General features: G+C 45.5%; 1 protein-coding gene across 1 annotated transcript; it reads left to right on the top strand.

Moving 5' to 3' along the window:
- Nucleotides 1-14,939: 14,939 nt before the first annotated feature.
- LOC144504891 (microtubule-associated protein 1 light chain 3 gamma-like) lies at nt 14,940-17,234 on the top strand. Its single transcript, XM_078230639.1, has 4 exons — nt 14,940-14,997; nt 15,102-15,157; nt 15,236-15,342; nt 17,069-17,234. Exons 1-4 carry the CDS (start codon nt 14,940-14,942, stop codon nt 17,232-17,234), a joined length of 387 nt encoding a protein of 128 aa, XP_078086765.1.
- The last annotated feature ends 6,326 nt before the right edge of the window (nt 17,235-23,560 follow it).

The raw sequence follows: 23,560 nt of genomic DNA, 5'->3' as shown, positions 1-23,560 counted from the left end.
CCTGCAGAGTCCCTGAGCTTGACTGGCAGGGTAGGAATTCCTCCCTCCCTCTCTCTCTCACCTTTAACTTTGGAAGGTACAATGTGGCAAGAGAAAGGCTGGTTTCCCTCTTTTACACACACACAGAAGGAGCAAACTCAATAGACACAGGAGACAGTAACTATTTATCACCTTCACTCCAAACTGCTTGCTCGCAAACTAAGTCCTAACCCACCTGCTCACTGAAGTTTCTATGATCCTCGACCCTTCCCCCTCTCGTAAAACTATAAACCAGCCTTTAATTGGTGAGACTAGATGTACACCCTCATCGTCATCAGCTTCTGGGACCTGCCCATTCATTTCAGAAACCTCACTGCTTCTTAAGATGTAGCCATTTCAATATATACCCCGCTGCTTCAGACACTTGACAGGGATACTGAGAGGATGTTCCCCCTCGTGGGGGAATCCGGGACGGGGGAGGAGGGCACAGTTTCAAAATAGAGGGTCTCCCATTTAATTTGAATTTGATTTATTATTGTCACATGTATTGGGATATAGTGAAAAGTATTGTTTCTCACGCGATATACAGACAAAACATACCGTTCATAGAGAAGGAAAGGAGAGGGTGCAGAATGTAGTGATACAGCCATAGCTAGGGTGTAGAGAAAGATCAACTTAGTGTGAGGTAGGTCCATTCAAAAGTCTGACAGCAGCAGGGAAGAAGCAGTTCTTGAGTCGGTTGGTCCGTGACCTCAGACTTTTGTATCTTTTTCCCGACAGAAGAAGGTGGAAGAGAGAATGTCCCGGGTGCCTGGGGTCCTTAATTATGCTGGCTGCTTTTCCGAGGCAGCGGGAAGTGTAGACAGAGTCAATGGATGGGAGGCTGGTTTGGCCGTGGAATGAAAGGTTATGGCAGGGTGGGGGGCAGTGGGGGTGAGGAAAGTGGAGTGAAGCCCACAATCAGACTAGCCAAGATCCTATTGAATGGAGGAGCAAGCTTCGATGGGCTGAATGGCCTCCTCCTGCTCCTATTTCTTATGAGACATGCCCAAGGTGCCGCAGGTGCTGAAATTCTGAAATAAAAACTGAAAAATAAAAACAGGTGGCACAGCGGTTAGCACTGCTGCCTCACAGCGTTAGAGACCCGGGTTCAATCCCTGGCTTGGGTCACTGTCTGTGCAGAGTCTGCACGTTCTCCCCGTGTCTGCGTGGGTTTCCTCCGGGTGCTCCGGTTTCCTCCCACAGTTCGAAAGACGTGCTGGTAAGATGCATTGGCCATGCTAAATTCTCCCTTGGTGTACCCGAACAGGTGCCGGAGAGTGGCAACTAGGGGATTTTCACAGTAACTCCATTGCAGCGTTAATGTAAGCCTACTTGCGACACTAATAAATAAACTTTAAAATGCTGGAGATGCTCAGCAGGTCTGGCAGCATCTGTGGCGAGAGAATAGAGCCAACATTTCGAGTCTGGATGACCCTTTATCAGAGCCTTCGTCATCTAGACTCGAAACCTTGACTCTATTTTCTCTCCACAGAAACTGTCAGACCTGCTGAGATTCCCCAGCGTTTCTCTGTTTTTGTTTCAGATTCCAGCGTCCACAGTATTTTTGTGTTTTTCAATTCAGTTACTTGTTAAAAATCAGAATTTGACCAAATTTCAGCATTCCAGCACGGAGAGTTACAGTCCCATTCGCTTCCAACCCTATTTCCCTTCTCTTCAATCTCTCCCCCACCCCGCAAGGTTAACCCTCCTGTCGGAGATTATTTTGTCAACATAGAGCCTTGCAAGAATTTGCAATCTCCTAACAGGAACATTGTTGGAATCAGAATTAGTAATGGTTTGGAAATGTTATTTTCATATATATAAAAAAACAACTTGCATTTACATAACCCCTGTTACAGCCTCCAGATGTTCTCAAAGTGCCTCGCAGCCAATGAAGTACTTTTGAAGAGCAGTCACCATTGTAATGTAGGGCAATGTGGCAGTCATCTTGTACACAGCAAGATCCCACATGATAAAGTGGCACTGGCCATCTGTTGGCTGAAGGATAAATGTTGGTCAGGATTCTGGGGAGACCTCCATCACACTGCGCTGTCAGCCTGGATTACATTTCTTTATCCTTCCATGGAATGTGAGCATAGCTGGGGAGACGAGCTTTAGTTGCTCATCCCTAATTCCCCCTTGAGAAGATGGTGATGAGCTATCTTGAGCCGCTGCAGTCCATGTGGTGTAGGTACACCTGCAGTGCTGTTAGGGAGGGAGTTCCAGAATTTTGTCCCAGCGACAGTGAAGGAATGGCGATATATTTCCAAGTCAGGTTGGTGAGTGGCTTGGAGGGGAACTTGCAGGTGGTGGTGTTCCCATGTACCTCCTGCTGTCCTTGTCCTTCCTGGAGGTAAAGAGCACAGGTTTGGAAGGTGCTGTCAATGGGGGCTTGACTAGTTGCTGTAGGGCATCCTGTAGATGGTGCACATTGCTGCCAATGCTTGAATTCCACTTGTGGGGCTTGAAACCACAACTTTCTGGCACATCAGGGTGAGTACTCCCTACTGAGCCCTGGCTAATTTATTTTGATTATACAAAACCTATGAGGCATTCTTCTGCATTTTCACAGATTTTGTACAGTGATCCAGGTCATAGTCACCATTAATGATCTTTCTTTTCACACTCATTCATCAGGTCGTGAATGTAGCCCAATCCATCACACAAACCAACCTCCCATCCATTGACTCTGTCTACACTTCCTGCTGCCTCGGCAAAGCAGCCAGCATAATTGAGGATCCCACGCACCCCGGACATTCTCTCTTCCACCTTCTTCCATCGGGAAAAAGATACAAAAATCTGAGGTCACGTACCAACCGACTCAAGAATAACTTCTTCCCTGCTGCTGTCAGACTTTTGAATGGACCTACCTTGCATTAAGTTGATCTTTCTCCACACCCTAGCTGACTGTAACACTACATTCTACCCTCTCTCCTTTCCTTCTCTATGAACGGTATGCTTTGTCTGTATAGCGCGCAAGAAACAATACTTTTCACTATATACTAATACATGTGACAATAATAAATTAAACCAAATTCTATTGATATACCGACAACAGGCCTTATTACAGTAATGGAAAAAGAGGTGGTAGTGGTGGGGGAGCGGTGGGGGGAGCGGTGGGGGGAGCGGTGGGGGGGGAGTGGTGGGGAGAGCGGAGGGGGGAGCGGAGGGGGGAGCGGAGGGGGGAGCGGTGGGGGGAGCAGTGCAGGTGGTGCATGGCTTGGCACAGAAGATGGAGACATCAAAACATCTGGAGGTAAAGGCAGTTCCTGACCCTGGAGAAGGGTTGGCCTCTCCTCCGGAAAGCATTGGCTCCTCACTGGTGCTGGTTTCAACTGCCTCTTATCATCCTTCGGTGCCCCTTGCCCTAGCAATTGTTCTTCTCCTGTTGAGGTCAGAGAGTTGAATGTTGGCTTGTGGTTTGCCCATGAGAAGTAAACCATCTTCCAGCAGGAGGCAGCAGATCGGAATGTGGCTGCTGTCGGCCATCTTGAACGAGTGCGCAGAGGACAGAATGGACCGGAGATCTTCCAGACATTCACTGCGGGGATAAACTCTAACGCTGGGCATTATGATCCAAATCCCCTTGTATCAATTATTCACTTATATAGAGGTGTAGATTATAGCTGTGAGGTGTCTTGTGACGTGTTACACTATATAAATGCAAGCTGTCACATGTTAACAGTTAAATGAATTAAAAATCTTCCTCAATGGATTCTCACCTTCAGGTGAAGAAGGGGAAGATTTGAAGAGGTTTGGAGATGCAAGATATGCTCAATAATTGAGTTTAAAGCTTTGGACAAATAACTGATAAAATGTCATTCAAAATCATTTTGAGTTCAAATGTTATTTTTTGCCAGATTTCCCGCTTGCTTGTTCATCATTCTGAGCTATTACATTCCGAGACCACATCCCGAGTGGATTTGCACTCCAGGTGAATCTTTCCGAGGGTGTTAGTTAGTTGTAGCCTTGGGGAAACACTCTCACTTCTGAGTCAGAACATGGTGGTTCTATGATACAGGCTGGGAGGTCACTTATTTGATTTGATTTATTATTGCCACATGTATTAACATGCAGTGAAAAGTATTATTTCTTGCGCACTATACAGACAAAGCATACCATTCATAGAGAAGGAAACGAGAGAGTGCAGAATGTAGTGTTACAGTCATAGCTAGGGTACAGAGAAAGATCAACTTAATGCGAGGTAGGTCCATTCAGAAATCTGATGGCAGCAGGGAAGAAGCTGTTCTTGAATCAGTTGGCACATGACCTCAGACTTTTGTATATTTTTTTCCGATGGAAGAAGGCAGAAGAGGGGATGCCAGGGTATGTGGGATCCTTGATTATGCTGGCTGCTTTTCCCGAGGCAGCAGGAAGTGTAGACAGAGTCAATGGATGGGAGGCTGGTTTGAGTGATGGATTGGGCTTTGTTCATGACACTTTATAGTTTATTGCGGTCTTGGGCAGAGCAGGAGCCATACCAAGCTGTGATACAACCGGAAATAATGCTTTCTATGGTGCATTTGTAGAAATTGGAGAGAGTTGTAAGGGACATGCCAAATTTCCTTAGTCTCCTTAGAAAGTCGAGGCATTGGTGGGCTTTCCTAGCTACGGCGTCCGCATGGAGGGACCTGGGCAGGTTGTTGGTGATTTGGACACCTAAAAACTTGAAGCTCTCAACCATTTCTACTTCGTCCCCGTTGATGTAGACAGGGGCATTACGCCACTACGCTTCCTGGCTGGTTCCGGCCAGAGAGAAATTGAGAGTACCACATATTTTTTTATTCATTCTTGGGATATGGGCATCACTGGCCACGCCAGCGTTTGTTCCCCATCCCTAATTGCCCTTGAGAAGGTGATGGCGAGACACCTCCAATATGGCAGTGTGTGCGGATCCAGACTTTTTAATCACATCAATATTCACAACTCCAGCCAACGTGGAGGAAAGTCATCCTTCATCCCAAGGGACTTCCTACAAAGAACAGAATCCCTACAGTGCAGAAGAGGTCATTCGGTCCATCGAATCTCCATGGCCTCTCTGACTGAGTACCTTACCAAAGTCCTCTGCCCACCCTATCCTCGCAAGCCCACGCATTTCCCATGGCTAATCCCCCTAGCCTTTAGACAGTAAGGGTCAATTTAGCATGGCCAATCCATCTAATCTCCACAGCTTTGGACTGTGGGAGGAAACCGGAGCACCCGGAGGAAACCCACGCAGACACAGGGAGAACATGCAAACTCCACACAGACAGTGACCCAAGATCGGAATTGAACCAGGGTGTCCGAAGCTCTGAGGCAGCAGTGCTAACCATTGTGCCGAAGAACTTGCATTTATATCTTCTTTCTTACAGTCAATATCTTCAGAAAAGGAAGGGAGACAAAGGAATCAGTTACGCACAAGGATGACCTTCTTTCTGTTTTGCTTTTTTCTTGATGTAAACAGTGAAGAGTTGCTGCCAATATCTGTTCACAGTTCAATCTGCTCCTGTCCCAATCTTCTGGTTTTGATTCCTGTTTCCAGAGTCTCCCTTCCTTCCCGAAGACATTCACTCTTCATTTATCCTCCAGTACAAGCCTGTGGTCTGAGTTTTGACTGTTATAGAGTCATAGAGGTTTACAGCATGGAAACACGCCCTTCGGCCCAACTTGTCCATGCCGCCCTTTTCTTTAAACCTCAAAGCTAATCCCAATTGCCCGCATTTGGTCCATATCCCTCTATACCCATCGTACCCATGTAGCTATCTAAACGCTTTTTAAAAGACAAAATTGTACCCGCCTCCACCACCACCCCTGGCAGCCTGCTCCCGACACTCACCACCCTCTGTGAAAAAATTGCCCCTCTGGACACTTCCGTATCTCTCTCCTCTCCCCAAAACTAAGACTTCCCATTTTGCAATCGCATCACTATTATCCTTATCTCAAGTGGCAGCACCCGTGCCCCAGACCCAGGCCATGGGTTCTAGCCCTACTCCAAAGGACCGAGCATACACTCCAAGGCGACAATTCAGTGCAGCACCAAAGCAACGCTGCACCGCCAGAGAGGCAATTCTCTGGATGAGACATCAAGCCAAGGACTCATCCGCCCTCTCAGATGGATACAAACGATTCCGCGCACCATCCGAAGCCCAGATGAGTTGCCCCAGAGGCCTGGCCACGACCCCCTCTTCAACTCGCATCATGAAAACAAACATTCTGATCATTTATGACATTGTTAGAAACATAGAAAGAAACATAGAAAAACTACAGCACAATACAGGCCCTTCAGCCCACAAAGTTGTGCCGAACATGTCCCTACCTTAGCGATTACTAGGCTTACCTATAACCCTCTATCTTACTAAGTTCCATGTACTTATCTAAAAGTCTCTTAAAAGACCCTATCGAATCCGCCTCCACCACCGTTGCCGGCAGCCCATTCCACGCACCCACCGCCCTCTGAGTGAAAAACGTACCCCTGACATCTCCTCTTATCCACTCTTTGAATGGAATTTTGGACAAGAAACAATAACTCTGTCCCTCTCCATGGGAGCTCCCAGACCAGACAGATCTGGCCCTGTACTCACATGCCAGTCACCCAACAAGGGAGGTCATCGGGTAGAGATGAGGGGTCAAACCCCTTTCCTATCCCAAACCAATCGTATCTCCACTCTGCTTATCCCAAAATGGCTATTCGTTCACGTGAGCCTCACCCAATGCCAACACACGGGCCAGTAACTGGAGAGGGCTCATACATTTTAACCCAGGGTGACCTATCCCCCCTGACCCATAGATACTGAGGCTGTCTGAACTGCCCTTTTTTTCATTCATTCATGGGACATGGGCGTCGCTGGCTGGCCAGCAATTATTGCCCATCTCTAGTTGCCCGAGGGCAGTTGAGACATTGCTGTGGCTCTGGAGTCACATGTAGGCCAGGCCAGGTAAGAACGGCAGATTTCATTCCCTAAAGGGACATTAGTGAACCAGATGGGTTTTTCCGACAATCGACAATGGTTTCACTGTCATCGGTAGATTCTTAATTCCAGAATTTTTTTATTGAATTCAAATTCCACCATCTGCTGTGGCGGGATTCGAACCCTGGTCCCCAGAGCAGATTTCCACTCCATCTGACAAAGGAGCAGCGCTCCGAAAGCTAGTGGCGTTTGCTACCAAATAAACCTGTTGGACTTGAACCTGGTGTTGTTAGACTCCTTACTGTAGATACATGAATAGGCAGGGAATAGAGGGATATGGACCATGTAGAGGCAAGAAAATATTAGATGAGAGAGACATCTGTGTTGACACAGATTTGATGGGCCGAAGGGCCTGTTCCTGTGCTGTACTGTTCTATGTTCTTTGAGGAGAGAGATGGTGAGGTGGAGAGATATGGGGAAGGCAGCAAGAAGCTAGTAAGCACCCCATGATCACGACAGGTTAAGTTTATGAAAGCCATACCTCACTAGAGTCAGTGGCACAGTGGTATTGTCTAACAATCCAGTGACCCAGAGCAAGAACTGGGGAGAAAAAGAACAGAAAATGCTGGAAAATCTCAGCAGCTCTGACAGCATCTGTGGAGAGAGAATAGAGCCAACATTTCAAGTCTGGATGCCCCTTCATCAGAACTGGGGACCCGGTTCAAATCCGACTGTGGCACATGGTGGTAAAATCTGAATTCAATAATAATTTTGAAAAACTGGAATTAAAAAGTCTAATCATGATTGTTGCATTGTCGAGTGTCACAAAACAAACCCACCTGGTTCACTGGATAAAAGCAAATTACTGCGGATTCTGGAATCTGAAACCAAAAGAGAAAATGCTGGAAAATCTCAGCAGATCTGGCAGCATCTGTAAGGAGAGAAAAGAGTTGATGTTTTGAGTCCAGATGACCCTTTGTTAAAGCTGACAATGAAATGTCAGCTCTTTTCTCTCCTTTCAGATGCTGCCAAACCTGCTGAGATTTTCCAGCATTTTCACTTTTGTCATCTGGTTCACTAATGTCCTTTAGGGAAGGAAATCTGCCGTCCTTACCTGGTCTGGCCTACATGTGGCCCCGGAACCACAACAATGCAGTTGACTCTCAAATGCCCTCTGAAATGGAGGGCAGTTAGGGATGGGCAATAATTGCCGAGCCCAGCCAGTGATGCCCACATCCTGCAAAAACAAATTAAAAAAAGATAATCTCAGTGACCCGACCTGAAATCGGTTCTCTATCTTCTCGGTGAAATATTGAATTCTGATGTCACTTGGTCTAGATGCTCCACTTTAGGATGTTCCAGCACAGATCGGACTGGATTTGACCAATCAGTCCCACATCCTTGCAATTTTGTCCACTCCAAGGGCGGGATTATCTGGCCATTCCCAATGGTGGGATCTTCTGGTCCTGCTAAAGATGAGGGCGGCACGGTGGCACAGCGTTTAGCACTGCTACCTCACAGCGCCAGGGACCGGGGTTCAATTCCCGGCTTGGGTCACTGTCTGTGTGGAGTTTGCACGTTCTCCCCATGTCTGCGTGAGTTTCCTCCCACAGTCCGAAAGACGTGCCGGTTAGGGTGCATTGGCCAAGCTAAATTCTCCCTCAGTGTACCCGAACAGGTGCCGGAGTGTGGCAACTAGGGAATTTTCACAGTAACTTCATTGCAGTGTTAATGTAAGCCTGCTTGTGACACTAATAAATAAACTTTAAACTTAAGATGACCTCACCTCTCCCACCCCTACTAACCCCCACCCATGGCAGGTTCCCCCCACAGCGGGACTGGCGAGCCACACAAATCGCCGTAGACATTGGCGGGACCAGAATATCCCACCAGTGACCAATGGTGAGCTGCTTTTGCCGCCGTAAAACATACCCGCAGGGGAAGAGTGGAATCCAGATCACAAGAACCTGATGTTAAAAAGGAAATATCTTCTCGTCTCATCTCTGTCTCTTTTGCCAAGTTCTTTATTCACTCCTGTTCATGAACAGAGGTGCCTAAATTAGCTGGCTTCATTTAAATGTTGCGGTTTTTGAGGCAAATAATGATGATATCTTGGATGAGTCTTTCCACCAATGAAAAGATGTTGGCAAAATCTGAGACCAAAAAATACTCTGTTGACTGGGATCAGGAAGAGAGGATTGGAATCTTTGGGCCATGGGATAAGAAGTCACGATTAGGAAATCTGATGCTGGCAGGGAAGATCGAGGTGGACAAAAGGATGGTCTTTCTGAAGAGTTCGCAAACTGGATGAATGTACCACCAACTAAGGTGATCCACGTCTCCACATATCCAAGACCGCAAGAAACTACAAAGGGTCATGAATGTAGCCCAATCCATCGCGCAAATCAGCCTCCCATCCATTGACTCTGTCTACACTTCTTACTGCCTCGGAAAAGCAGCCAGCATAATCAAGGCCCAAAGAGAAAATGCTGGAAAATCTCAGCAGGTCTGGCAGCATCTGTAAGGAGAGAAAAGAGCTGCCGTTTCGTGTCCAGACGACCCTTTGTCAAAACTTTGCTGAGATTTTCCAGCATTTTCTCTTTTGGTTTCAGATTCCAGCATCCGCAGTAATTTGCTTTTATCAAGCATAATCAAGGACCCCACGCACCCCGGACATTCTCTCTTCCAACTTCTTCCATCGGGAAAAAGATACAAAAGTCTCAGGACACATACCAACTGACTCAAGAACAGCTTCTTCCCTGCTACCATCAGACTTTTGAATGGACCTACCTTGCATTTTGTTCTTTCTCTACACCCTAGCTATGACTGTAACACTACATTCTGCACCCTCTCCTTTCCTTCTCTATGAATAATATGCTTTGTCTGTATAGTGCGCAAGAAACAATACTTTTCACTGTATACTAATACATGTGACAATAATGAGTCAAATCAAATCATATCATATCAGCGCATGATTAACATGGAGGTCCAATGGTTACAAATCCCTCCCAAGGCATGGTACCTGAAGAGAGAGGGAGTTTAAATAGGATGAAATGTCTGTCTTTCCACACTACCAGAAGGATGTGGATGCTTTGGAGAGGGTGCAAAGAAGGTTTACTGGGACGTTGCCTGGTTGGAAGGGTTTTAAGTATGAGCAAAGGTTGGATAAACTCAGATTGTTTTCACTGGAAAAACGGAGGCTGAGGGGCGACCTGATAAAAGTCTACAAAATAATGAGAGTCATAGATAGGGTGGATAGTCAGAGGCTTTTCCCAGGGTGGAAGTGTCGACTACAAGAGGGCACAGGTTAAAGGTGAAAGGGGGTAGGTTTAGGGGAGACGTGCGGGGAAAGTTTCTCACACTGAGGGTGCCTGGAACGCGTTGCCAGTGGAGGTGGTGGAAGCGGGCATGTCAGCAACATTCAAGATGTATCTTGATAGACACATGAACGTGAGGTGGACAGAGGGATAGAAACCACAGATTGGCACAGCCCTGGTGGGCCGAAGGGCCTGTTCCTGTGCTGCATTGTTCTTTGCTCCCCATGTACAAAGAACAAAGAAAATTACAGGAACAGGCCCTTCAGCCCACCAGAGCTGTGCCAAAGCGTGGCTTCTAACCCTCTGCCCGCCCCCCTGTCATGTGTCTATCAAGGTACATCTTGAATGTTGCTGACATGCCTGCTTCCACCACCTCCACTGGCAGCGTGTTCCAGGCACCCACCACTCTCAGTATGAGAAACTTGGAGGCCCTTCGGCCCTCCAAACCTGCACCAACTATGCTGCCTGACTGAACTAAAACCCCCTACTCTTCTGGGGACCACATCCCTCTATTCCCATCCTATTCATGTATTTGTCCAGCCGCCCCTTAAAAGTCACTATCGTATCTAGGTGTATGTGTGCATAGATCCCTGAAAGTTGGGAATCAAGTAGATAAGGTTGTTAAGAAGGCATATGGTGTCTTGGCGTTTATTGGTAGGGGGATTGAATTTAGGAGTCGTAGCGTTATGTTGCAACTGTACACAACTCTGGTGCGGCCGCACTTGGAGTACTGTGTGCAGTTCTGGTCCCCACATTACAGGAAGGATGTGGAGGCTTTGGAGAGGGTGCAGAGGAGGTTTACCAGGATGTTGCCTGGTATGGAGGGGAGATCCTATGAGGAGAGGCTGAGGGATTTGGGATTGTTTTCGCTGGAAAGGCGGCGGCTAAGAGGGGATCTTATTGAAACATATAAGATGATTAGAGGTTTAGATAGGGTGGATAGTGATAGCCTTTTTCCTCTGATGGAGAAATCCAGCACGAGGGGGCATGGCTTTAAATTGAGGGGGGGTAGTTATAGAACCGATGTCAGGGGTAGGTTCTTTACCCAGAGGGTGGTGAGGGATTGGAATGCCCTGCCAGCATCAGTAGTAAATGCGCCTAGTTTGGGGGCGTTTAAGAGATCCGTAGATAGGTTCATGGACGAAAAGAAATTGGTTTAGGTTGGAGGGTCACAGTTTTTTTTTAACTGGTCGGTGCAACATCGTGGGCCGAAGGGCCTGTTCTGCGCTGTAATGTTCTATGTTCTATGTTCTATGTTCTATGTATCTGCTTCCACTACCTCTCCTGGCAGCGAGTTCTAGGCACGCACCACCCGCTGTGTAAAAAAATTTGCCTCCTACATCTCCTTTAAACCTTGCCCTATCCCCATAGCCCCACGTATTTACCCTGCTGATCCCCCTGACACTAAGGGGCATTTTAGCATGACCAATCCACCCAATCTGCACATCTTTTTCTTTAGCTATCTTCTCCAAACCTACACCTCTAACAAGTCTCTCCTCAACCTCCTTCACTCCACCTTAAACCTAGGAATAACCTGTACATAAGGAGTTATTTCACCAAAACCCATTCTAGAGAAAAAGGTCACTAGGCAGGAAACACAAGTCATTAATTGGCCATTGAGCCCTTTTCACATTGGCGAGCACAGGTTTAGCCCATTACCCATTAATCCTGAATACAACAGCCTGATCCTAAAGCAAGATGATATTATATTGCCACCTGGTGGATCCTTCAAATGCTTTCTTTAACTCTCAAAGCACCCAACATTTTTTACTTTATTTGTTTCCTTCTCACCCAATTGCCCCCCCCTCCGTTATCCCAGAAAAAACAACTTGCATGGATGCAGCTCCCTTCTCTCAGTGAAGTGTCTCAAAGTGTTTAACCAGTGGTCAGTTCCTTACAGGAACACCAGTCAGACATCTCTCTGATGGAAAGAAAGTTGGAGGGTGGGATTTTACAGCCTTGCTCAAGTGAGACTGGAAAATCCTGCCCAAGGTCAACGGACATTTCTGTTGTCCGCCCCTCGCCTGCTCGGATTCTGGGGCAGGCGGCACAGTAGGATTCCGGCGGGAGACTTCACCCTCACTCCAGACTATAACATATGTGTAAAGTGCTCGCTGCAGAAACTCAGACTCCCGAAGTGAGCTGTAAACACCACCAACTGCCATTTTGATTTTAATTTAGTGTCAAACTTTAGAGTCACTACAGGAGGCCATTCGGCCCATTGAGTCCCGACCATCTCACTGTCAAGCAAACCATTCAGTCCCATTTCCCCCGTTCTATCCCTGTAGTCCTGCAAGAAAGAAAATGTCCATTCAATTTCCTTTTGAATTCATTCCTCTTCTTCACTTCCACCAGCCGCACAGGCAGAAAGTTTCAGGCCATTGCCACTCACTGCATAAAAAATAATTCTTCCACCATCCCCTCTCACCAGTCTCTTGCCAAAAAAAAAATTCAATCTGTGTCCCCCAGTCCTTGTACCATTGGGGAGGCACATTGGCACACTGCTGCCTCACAGCACCAGGGACCCGGTTCAATTCCCGGCTTGGGTCACTGTCTGTGTGGGGTCTGCACATTCTCCCCGTGTCTGCCTGGGTTTCCTCCTGCTTCCTCCCACAATCCGAAAGACGTGCTGGTTTAGGTGCATTGGCCGTGCTAAATTCTCCCTCAGTGTACCCAAACAGGCGCCAGAGTGTGGCAGCTAGGGAATTTTCACAGTAACTTCATTCCGGTGTTAATGTAAGCCTACTTGTAACAAATAAATAAATTTTAGATTGGAACAGTTTTCATGGAATCATTAGAATCCCTACAGTGCAGAAGGAGGCCATTCAGCCCATCGAACCTGCACCGACCGCAATCCCACCCAGGCCCTATCCCCATAGCCCCATGTATTTACCCTGCTGATCCCCCTGACACTAAAGGGCATTTTAGCATGACCAATCCACCCAATCTGCACATCTTTTTCTTTAGCTGTCTTATCTAAACCTACACTTCTAACAAGTCTCCCCTCAACCTCCTTCACTCGAGGGGGAACAACCCCAGCCCTAACCCTGCAGTTACAATCCCCTCATTGCTGGAACCATTCTGGTAGCTCTTTCGGCACCAATCAAGTAAACGAACTCAAATTAACTTAGGGACAAAGTAAAAGGGGCAGCTCCCCAAAAGGAAGGGGGGAACAGCCCGAACCAAAATCAAAGTCGAAAGGAAACTTAAAACGTCAAACCAAAAGGTGATTATCGGGGTCGATAATACACCCCAGCCCCTGCGGTGCCCAGCGGTCGCGGAAGGCGTCAACCGCGCCCGTAGACACTGCATGCTCCCTCTCCAGAGACACCTGGCCGCGAATGTAGCCGCGGTAGAGGGGCAGACAATCAGGATGGACGACCCCATCAATCGCCCGCTGCCTGGACCTATTGATGGCGCATCTTGCCAGGCCCAGGAGCAGGTTCACGAGGAGGTCGGCATCCCGACCCGCCCCTCTCCGCACCAGGTGCCCGTAGATCAGGAGCGTGGGACTGAAGTGCAAACAAAACATCAATAAGAGGTGTTTGAGGAAACCAAAAAGGGTGTGCAGTCTAAAACACAGAACGTAGACATGGTCCACGGACTCCACAAGGCCACAGAAAGGGCAGTCTTGGGAGCCCGTGTACCGGAAAAACCTACGGTTGTGCGGCACTGCTGTGTGCAGCACCCTCCACCCCAGGTCCCCGAGATAATTGGGGGAGATCCCTCCGTAGAGGGACCTCCACTGGGGACCTCCGCCGCCCGGCGGCAACAAGGCCCGCCAAGGTGTATCCGGGCGACGGGCAAGGACGCGGTAGTGAAAGGTGTGCAGCAGCAGCCCGTACAGGAAACGCCTCCGCGCGGTGGAAAAGGGCACGGAGGACATTTCCACGAGGCGGCACACGCAGTGGGGCACCTGACCGGGGGGGGGGGGGGGGGGGGGAGGTCTAGGCTTTGGACACCATGGCATTTCTTTCAACACCAACCAAGTAAACGGACTCAAATTAACTTAGGGACAAATTAAAAGGGGCAGCTCCCCAAAAGGAAGGGGGAAACAGCCCGAACCAAAAACAAAGTCGAAAGGAAACTTAAAACATCAAACCAAAAGGTGATTATCAGGGTCGATAATACACCCCAGCCCCTGCGGTGCCCAGCGGGCGCGGAAGGCGTCAACCGCGCCCGTAGACCTTGGCAGATGGTGAAATTTGAATTCAATAAAAATCTACAATTAACCTGCGAGTTTGCAATCAGTACAAATCAGGAACAGTGTCATAATCCAACAAGGTGTCAGGGGAGGGAGCCCCAATGGATATACAACCTCATCAATTTAGTGCAAATCTGTAGCAGCAAAAGTGAGCGGGGGATTGGTTAAATTTTCCCTTTGTTTTAATTAGAAATTCGAGCCTTTTTTTTAACACTTTTAATAAGGTAACCCTAATTGACAATTAAAAAGGAACAAAGGTCTTTGTTGTTGTCTATTCTGACTCGTTCTCTCACATGTTGTCATTACTAATTAGGATTATTATAAGTGGAGGGAAGTGGCTCAGTCTCGGTCGGGTCATTTGAACCACTTGTGTGGTTAGTTAGCTAGTCGGCCCATTCCAGTTAAATAGGCTACTCCAGGCCCGGATCCACCGCCTACTCAGCGAATTAACCGGGTGAGAAACAAAGCGGCTGGGTGAAGGAGTAGATTGGAAAAGCTGGAATGTGGAGCATGGGAGTGGTGCATCAGACTCACGGAGCTCAGCGCTTCAAACACAGAAAGACCTTTGGTAAATCTATCTGCATTGACCCTTAAAAAAAACTCCCTTTTAATTTGTTAACTTGAGCCCGGGAACTTTAACTGTTGTTTTCCAATTCCTCTATTTTTAAATAGCTGCAAGGAAAGAAGAATCTACCTTTATTCGATCCAAATACCCAAAGAAAATACCGGTAAGAGTTGCCTAGTTGTTGATTGAGTCAATGTCTGTCTCTCTCTCTCTGGTGATGGACACCCCCTTCTCTCTGCAGGTTATTGTGGAACGGTATCCTGGAGAAAGATACTTGAAGCCACTGGATAAAGCCAAGTTTCTGGTTCCTCAGGATGTGATTGTGAGCCACTTCATCACCATCATCAGGTATCATTAACCTGCTCATAACATTTACAATCAGATCCCAAACACTTGAAGTTGGTAACAAAATTTTTTTTTCTTGCTGATATTTTGAGATTGATGCACTGGCAAAATAGCCATTTGTAAATGGTGCCTGTCTGGTGTGCAGGTCCCAACTCCTGGTGGCCTGTCTCTTGTGGGGTTTGGGAAGTGAGAGGAATGGTATGAATGACAGCTGTAACAAATAAATTATAATTCCACAAGGTGTTGTGCCCCATCAGGCAAGCTGGGGCTCCTGGAAGAAGATTGTGGGAGTAAGCTGATAAAGGCTTTGGTGGTTGATTTTTAAAGTTGATGCTTCCACTGCTGGTAAGGGAGACTAAAATGTGGAGGGTTGGACTTTAATAACCTACAGGATTTGACTTGAATAATGGAAGGGTGGCACAGTGGTTAGCACTGCTGCCTCACAGCACCAAGGACTTGGGTTCAACTCCAACAAAGAACAATACAGCACAGGAACAGGGCCTTCGGCTCTCCAAGCCTGTGCCGCTCCCTGGTCCAAACTAGACCATTCTTTTGTATCCCTCCATTCCCACTTTGTTCATATGGCTATCTAGATCAGTCTTAAACGTTCCCAGTGTGTCCGCCTCTACCACCTTGCCTGGCAGCGCATTCCAGGCCCCCACCACCCTCTGTAAAATATGTCCTTCTGATATCTGTGTTAAACCTCCACCCCCCCCCCCCCCCCCCCTTCACTGTGAACGTCACCACTGACCTGGGGAAAAGCTTCCCACCGTTCACCCTATCTATGCCTTTCATAATTTTATACACCTCTAAGTCTCCCCTCATCCTCTGTCTTTCCAGGGAGAACAACCCCAGTTTACCCAATCTCTCCTCACAAATAAGCCCCTCCATACCAGGCAACATCCTGGTAAACCTCCTCTGTACTCTCTCCAAAGCCTCCACGTCCTTCTGGTAGTGTGGCTACCAGAACTGGACGCAGTATTCCAAATACCAGCCTCGGGTCACTGGAATTTGCAGGTTCTCCCCATGTCTGTGGGTTTCCTCTGGTTTCCCATCATTCTCCAAAGATGTGCAGGTTAGGTGGATTGGCTGTAGTAAATTGTCCCTTTGTTAGGGTAAATACATGGTGTTACAGGGTTAGGGTTTGGATGGGATTGGTGCAGGCTCTGAGCCAAATGGCCTCCTTCTGCACTGTAGAGGTTCTATGAACCTGTGGTCAATGGGGCAACACGGTAGCACAGTGGTTAGCACTGCTGCTCACAGCTCCTGGGTTCGATTCCTGGCTTGGGTCACTGTCTGTGGAATTTGCACATTCTCCTCGTGTCTGTGTGGGTTTCCTCCGGGTGCTCCGGTTTCCTCCCACAGTCCAAAGATGTGCGGGTTAGGTTGATTGGCCATGCTAAAATTGCCCCTTAGTGTCCTGAGATGCGTAGGTTAGAGGGATTAGTGGGTAAATATGTAGGGATATGGGGGTAGGGCCTGGGTGGGATTGTGGTTGGTGCAGACTTGATGGGCTGAATGGCCTCTTTCTGTACTGTAGGGTTTCTATTATGATTTCTATGAAGGAATTTGGAGACTGAACATTCTATAGAAGCACAAACTTGTAGCTATGAGGTGAATAACGTGGATATCAGAAAGGACTGATGTGGTTAAGTAGTTTTTTTTTGGGGGGGGGAAAGAGAAGGAAGGAAGATATGAAATGTTAATGAGTTTGCCCTTTTTCCTTTAGGACCAGGTTGGCTCTAACACCTAATCAAGCTTTTTACTTTGTGGTGAAGAACAGCAGTCTCTCAAATATGCATGCCACCATTCTTGAACTGGACCAAGAATTCCAGGATTCTGATGGCTTCCTGTACATCTGCTATGCATCCCAGGAAATGTTCGGTGCAAGCTGACTGAGGTGGGAACATGAAGACTTCTTGTAGAGTTCCTGCACATTGAGAAGTAATTCCTGAACTGATGCAAGTCTGTTGCCTGGTCTTTTTTGAAAGCAAAGGAAACACTTTTTTTTTTTCTCTCGTTTAATTTGTGATGAACACTTGGCAGAGTTTACTGTAGCGGTAATGATAAATACTTATGAAAAGTACAGGCCTCGGCTAGTGGTGTAAGAATGGGCTATCTGTCTACCACATTAATTGTTCAAGCAATGTCCAAATCTAACTTGTTTTAACACCAACAAAAAAACCCACTTGAGGAATGGTGAGCAAGTCAAGTGAAGATGTGGTCTTGGGGGTATTCTATAGAGCAGAATTTTCTGTTACTTTGGTCTACTTGTGATTCTTGAGTCTGAAGCCTTTCTGTTTGTGGTTGTATAATTCTAATTTCCTCTCTAGTTCTGAATGATATGCTGATAGAGTTTATTTATAGTACTGATACCACACATTAAATGATTAACAATTGCAGTTAAGCCAGCGCATTTTGACATTTATTCACTGCTTTAACTTTCACTTTCTCCTTTTGCTTCAATACAACCTAACCCAATGGTTTTAATATTCAATTTGAGCAAAAACTCCTTGTCAAGTTATAACTCAGGCAGTTTATCTAATATCCCTTTGGTTTATTGCAGAATGTTAAAATCTCTGCTATGAATAGTACTGTAACTGACACATGGATTTGTGGCAGATGTGTCAAATTACTTGAGTTTAAGTGAAATGAGGTAATTTTGTGATTGATTAAATGGTCCTGTGTGTGGCATAATGACTGTATAGTATTTGAAGTGCTGCATTCCCAGTTGAATAAGGATGTATTTCATAATGCAATGATGGCCCTAATTGTGGAGGGAAAGAAGACTCTTGTCTCCTGAAGTCTGAGTTGTAAATACACCCTGTTTTGGAGTTCCAGCAATTTGACCCAACACTAGCCAGGATGGTGTGACTTGGGGAAAGGGGAATTTGGTAATGGAACACAGCAAAATATGTACAGAAGAGATCAACTGCACTATATTCTTCCAGATTGGAATCCAGCTTTGACTAATGGCACAGGTGAAGACTTTAATAGAATCCCAGGTGAGGGACTCCCTTCATTGGACAACCCTCCATTCTATGGGGCTCAGATAAGAAATTTGCATTGGGGTCTGTCTCCTGTGTATTACTCCAGTTGTCTACTTGCCTAGGTACTTGGGCTCATGGGACCAGCTATCTGGATAGCTGCCTTGGTTGTGATTGACAAAGTGGGGAAGAATGTGATTTCTCGGAATGGCATGTGCTTTTAGATTTGCATATAATCAAATTCCCATCACTGAAGGCCAATTTCTAATCACTGTTTACAAATGTACCTTTATAATTTTTAATCTAATCATTTACTTGTGGAAACACAGGACTACATTAGCACATTTCTTGTGTGGGAGTTGGAGTAAACTGGTACCAGATAATAGGATAAATGAATACTTGAGTTTGAACTAGGTGTCTCGATTGTCATTCAATAGTAATGTTCTTTTATACTTGTTTTAAATGGTCTGTATAATGTCTCTATTTATTGAATAAAATCTGCACTACCACAATATTTGAAAATTAATTTGCCACGACCAAGAGGAAAATAGCAGGGTGCTATAAATTGCCTAGTCATTGAGTGGATTCTACAATTTTGGGCTTCTCGTTTTAACCCTACCATAACTACTGAACCCCATGTTTTGTCTCCTATGGTAAACTCCAGCTAACATAAAACTGCCACTTTTAGCCAATTAATACTCACTCATCTATCATTCTGACACATGGGGTGTGTATAGGAAACTTTGATTTTCTAGCATTCACTGAACTACTGCATTTCCTATAATCTAACAATAGCTGCACTCTTATCATTTTGCTGATAAAGTTGAGGGATTAAAATACCTGCCCTAACATTGAGATAACTCCAATGCTTTTCAAACCTGAGTAAATAGCCAACATTTCAACTTCATATCTTGTACTCCCCTTTTGATGTGGCACAGAACTACCAACCAGAGTAAAGACCCTGAATCTAGCTACAAGGTATTACCAAAGTGGACAGTGTAGTCAGTGGCACAGGGGTTAGCACTGCTGCCTCACAGCACCAGGGACCCAGGTTTGATTCCTGGCTTGGGTCACTGGGATTTCCTCCTGCAGTCTAAAACTCATGCTAGTTAGGTGCATTAGCCATGCTAAATTCTCCCTCCACTGTACCTGAACAGGCACTGGAGTGTGGCAACTATGGGATTTTTGCAGTGTTAATGGAAGTCTACTTTTGACAATAAAAACTTTAAGTCTTAGACTAAGTGACATATGCTCAGAGTCTAGCCAGCAGAGAATTGAGGGTATTCTCATAACTGTACATAGTTTGCAGCTGACGATCTTCGTGTTATTGACACTACAAAATATATATGCCAGCAACTGACTATCAAGTTTTATTCCGTCCTCAAGTGTTGACATTCCACCATGATGGACCCAATGTCTCCAGGAATTGAAGATCAATCTTGAGGAAACTGTGGATGCAACACTGGAAAGAAAGGTTTTTTTGGGGTGGGGGTGGAAAAGGAGAAGAGTGGTGGAGAGAATGGTATGAGGTATGGATTGTGAAACATCACTTAAAAGGATGACTGGATAGGCAATGGCAAACGTGCCTTAGGTGAACTGCAGCAACTGTTTATTCCTGTCTGGCACAAAAGTAAAATGGGAAGGGAAGCCAAACCATGGCTTGAGAGAAATTCAAGATATTATTAGAGACCAGAAGAAGCAACAGACCTGAGAATTGGCAGCAGTTTAAAATTCAGCAAAGACTAGGGGATTGATCAAGGGGAATTTAGAATAGAAGAGTAAACTTGTAGAGAAAAAGACTGAAGACAAATGTAGGTCCCCTGCAATCCAAAACACGGGAATAAAAGGCCATTTTGTTTCCAAATGGCAGGCCATGACGAGTGGAGTACCAGAGGGATTGGTGGTGCTAGGACCCTAGCTAGTCACTATCTATGAATGATTTAAAGGAGGAACTAAACGTATTATCTCAATTTGCAGATGACGCACAGGTGGGTGGGAGGGTGAGCTGTGAGGACGATGCAGAAATGCTTCAGTGAGATGTGGGCAAATGAATGGCAGATTCGGTATGTGGACAAATGTTATACACTTGAATGACTACAAATTGAGAGGGGAATGTGCAACAATGTCCTCTTACGCCAGTTACTGACTAAGCACGTAGCTGGTCGTAATGAGGCAAATAGTATGCTGACCTTCATTGCAAGATTGACTAGAGTACAGGAGCAGGGATATCTTGCTGCAATTATATAGAGCATTGGTGAGGCTACACCTGGAATATTGTGCAGTTTTGGTCTGCTTATCTGACCAAGGATATTCTTTCTATAGAGGGAGTGCAGCAAAAGTTTACCAGACGGCCTCCTGGGATGGCAGAACTGACATACGAGGAGAAATCAAGTCAGTTAGGATTGTACTTGCTGGAGTTTAGAAGAATGAGGGGGATCTCTGAAACCTATAAATTTCTACCAGGAATAGGCAGGGTAGATGCAGGATGTCCGCGAGGGTTGGGCTGCAGAACCAGGGATGAGTCTGCTTTCCAGTTGGTGGAGGAAGGTAGAGCATCACAAAGATGGATGTGTTTGACTGACTGATGGCTGGAGCATGGAAAGAAGTCATGTGATGAAACCTCCAGGAATACATTTATTCAGCTGGCAACACTTAAAGTGATGAAGTCCAAGCACCTCTCATTTAAAACTAAGTTTACTTATTAATGTTACAGACTTATACGAACACTACAATGAGGTTACTGTGAAAATTCCCTAGTCATCATACTCCTGTTCGGGTACACTGAGGGAGAATTTAGCATAGCCAATGCACCTAACCAGCACGTTTTTGGGACTGTGGGAGGCAATACACAGAGAAGGTACAGACTCCGCACAGTGACCCAAGCTGGGAATCAAACCTGGGTCCCTGGCACTATGAGGCAACAGTGCTAACTACTGTGCCACCATGCTGCAATGGACATGTTCAAATGTTACAGGCCTCCACTTCAGTCACTCATCTCTGTGGCTTTTTTAAAAAAAAACTCAACGAGTAATCCAAAATAAATTCTGCTGCCCATGTTCTTCCCCCTTAGAACGATAGCAAGATGAGCAATTAAAACAGAACACGAAACATATTACTGAAAAAGTGTTTTATTAAAACCGATGTGCTTCTTGTATTGGCCAAAAAAGTGCCAAAATTCTCTGTACAGCACAATTATCTCGTACAAATATCCTTTTGCAGAAAGTGATGCAGTGATTTTCCTCAACAGTAGCATGGGTGCCAACTACAACTTAAAATACAAAAACAATTTATAGCTAAAGAAAATGTTCAGTAGTATACACATCCCATTGTAGATTTTGTACTGTAACAGTGTTAACACTCTATTCCAAACAGCACCCGTGATACAAGTAAAACTGACAAGCAGAGCGAACTGTCCAATTACATCCATCCCATCTGTGTCAGCTATTCAGTTTACACAATCCACGTGGAAAAAGGAACACCTCCATCATTGTTTAACTACCTTTCCTTAAGGCAAAATACACATGGGCACCTTGACCAGAGGTGTATGCAGCTATGTATATATTGTATTGCAGAAACCCAACGAGTGAATGCAATACAAATGTAATGGGTGGTTTAATCCAAATACTTTTGCAGTTTAAATAATTTTTTTTGTTGGAAATGTGCAGATTAACTCTTTGCTGTCCAAGTCAATCAACGTATGCACATAGCAGTATGGCAGCAGAATAGAGTCCTTCAATACAATAGTACATTCTACCATTTGGTCTATTACCTAGAGTGGTAAAGCTTCACCCAATACAGTATATCCTTTTTCAATCAATTCAAAACATCAGAGGGCTTTTGGTTCCAACCCACTGCATTTAATAGCATTTTAAGGCACAGAAACAATGCAGTCACACATCAACCTTTCACAACACCAGCCCAGCATCAGGGAGGGGTAACACCCAGAGCAGTTCGCAAAATTATTTTTGTAATTGGAATTAAAAACAACTTGCGTGGTTAATACTGTATTGCTTTTAATATTTAAGTAATTTATTATACTTGAATACAGAGGGGGGGGGGGGTGTAGTGGGGAAAGAGGGGGAAACGGAGGTTTAAATACTAATTAAAATGCCTGACTCTTTCCCCCTTCCCCCCCAAGGCAGGTCAGGGGTAGGGTGTTCTTTGAAGTAACAACAGTCAATGTTTTTATACTTAAAAGGCTGCGGTGATAAAGGATCAGAGAGGGTCATTATAAATTCATGGATTTTGTTTGGTGTGGGATCAATGGGCCAGTTGACGTTTCTTCCCTCCAACTTTATATCCAATGATGATTTAAAAGGAAAATAGACTTTCTTTTTTGCAGGGGGGAGGATGCAGGATTGTTGCTAACACGACCAAAGAGACAATCCACAGTGTCTGGCTAGAAGGGGAGTCAGTAACTCACTCCTGATATGCTACCACTCAACTAACTCCAGTCAGAGGCTCAAGAAAATCTTTTTCCTTTTGTGGGCTGGGAGGGCCTGACCCAAAAGGTAGGAGAAAATAAACACTAGGGATTGGAAAACCCATTATTAGATGAGTTTTCATTCCAGCTGTTCAAAAATCAATATATGCAATTCAAAATAGGAAAGCTATATAGTTATTTAAGGTAAAAGATGTGCGTGTTAGGTGGATTGGCAATACTAAATTGCCCATTAGTTTCAGGGGGACTAGCTAGGGTAGATACATGGGGTAATGGGTGGGATTGTAGTCAGTGCAGACTCGATGGGCCGAATGGCCTCCTCCTGCACTATTGGATTCTATGATCTAAAAGCTGAGGTATGTTAAACATAGCACTACATTGGGACATTGGAGTTGGAAGCGATGCAGTCTGACAATGTAAACATTTGATAGATTAAAACAAATAAAATCCAAATCATAAGCACATTGCTTTCCAGTAACTTAGTTTTAAAAAATGGATTTTAACTAATCTTGACAATTGTCCATGTTGAAAATTGATTTCATTCAAACATAATTCATTTTATAAAACAAGCCGACTTTAGACTTATCTTGCATTAAAACAGTTAGCCATGTTTTTTATATTAATTGTTTTTGTCAAGGTTCCAATGTAGGGCATAACTTTCAAGATGGAGAACTCCACCTTAATATTGTCTCAATTGGGATGGAGAATAGAAATCTACTTTCCTCAATCGATTATGCTGGACATGATGTGGAGATGCCGGCATTGGACTGGGGTGGGTACAATAAGAAGTCTC

Source organism: Mustelus asterias, chromosome 15 (genome assembly GCF_964213995.1).
Source record: "Mustelus asterias chromosome 15, sMusAst1.hap1.1, whole genome shotgun sequence".
NCBI classification, from domain to species: Eukaryota; Metazoa; Chordata; class Chondrichthyes; order Carcharhiniformes; family Triakidae; genus Mustelus; species Mustelus asterias.
The sequence above is the reverse complement of the archived record's forward strand: the minus strand, read 5'-3'. Positions and strand labels throughout refer to the sequence as shown.

Coding starts and splice junctions, on each gene's coding strand:
- LOC144504891 (XM_078230639.1), top strand. CDS start 14,940: ATGGGAGTGGTGCATCAGACTCACGGAGCTCAGCGCTTCAAACACAGA. Junction 15,158..15,235: donor AATACCCAAAGAAAATACCG/GTAAGAGTTGCC, acceptor TTCTCTCTGCAG/GTTATTGTGGAACGGTATCC. Junction 15,343..17,068: donor CACTTCATCACCATCATCAG/GTATCATTAACC, acceptor TTTTTCCTTTAG/GACCAGGTTGGCTCTAACAC.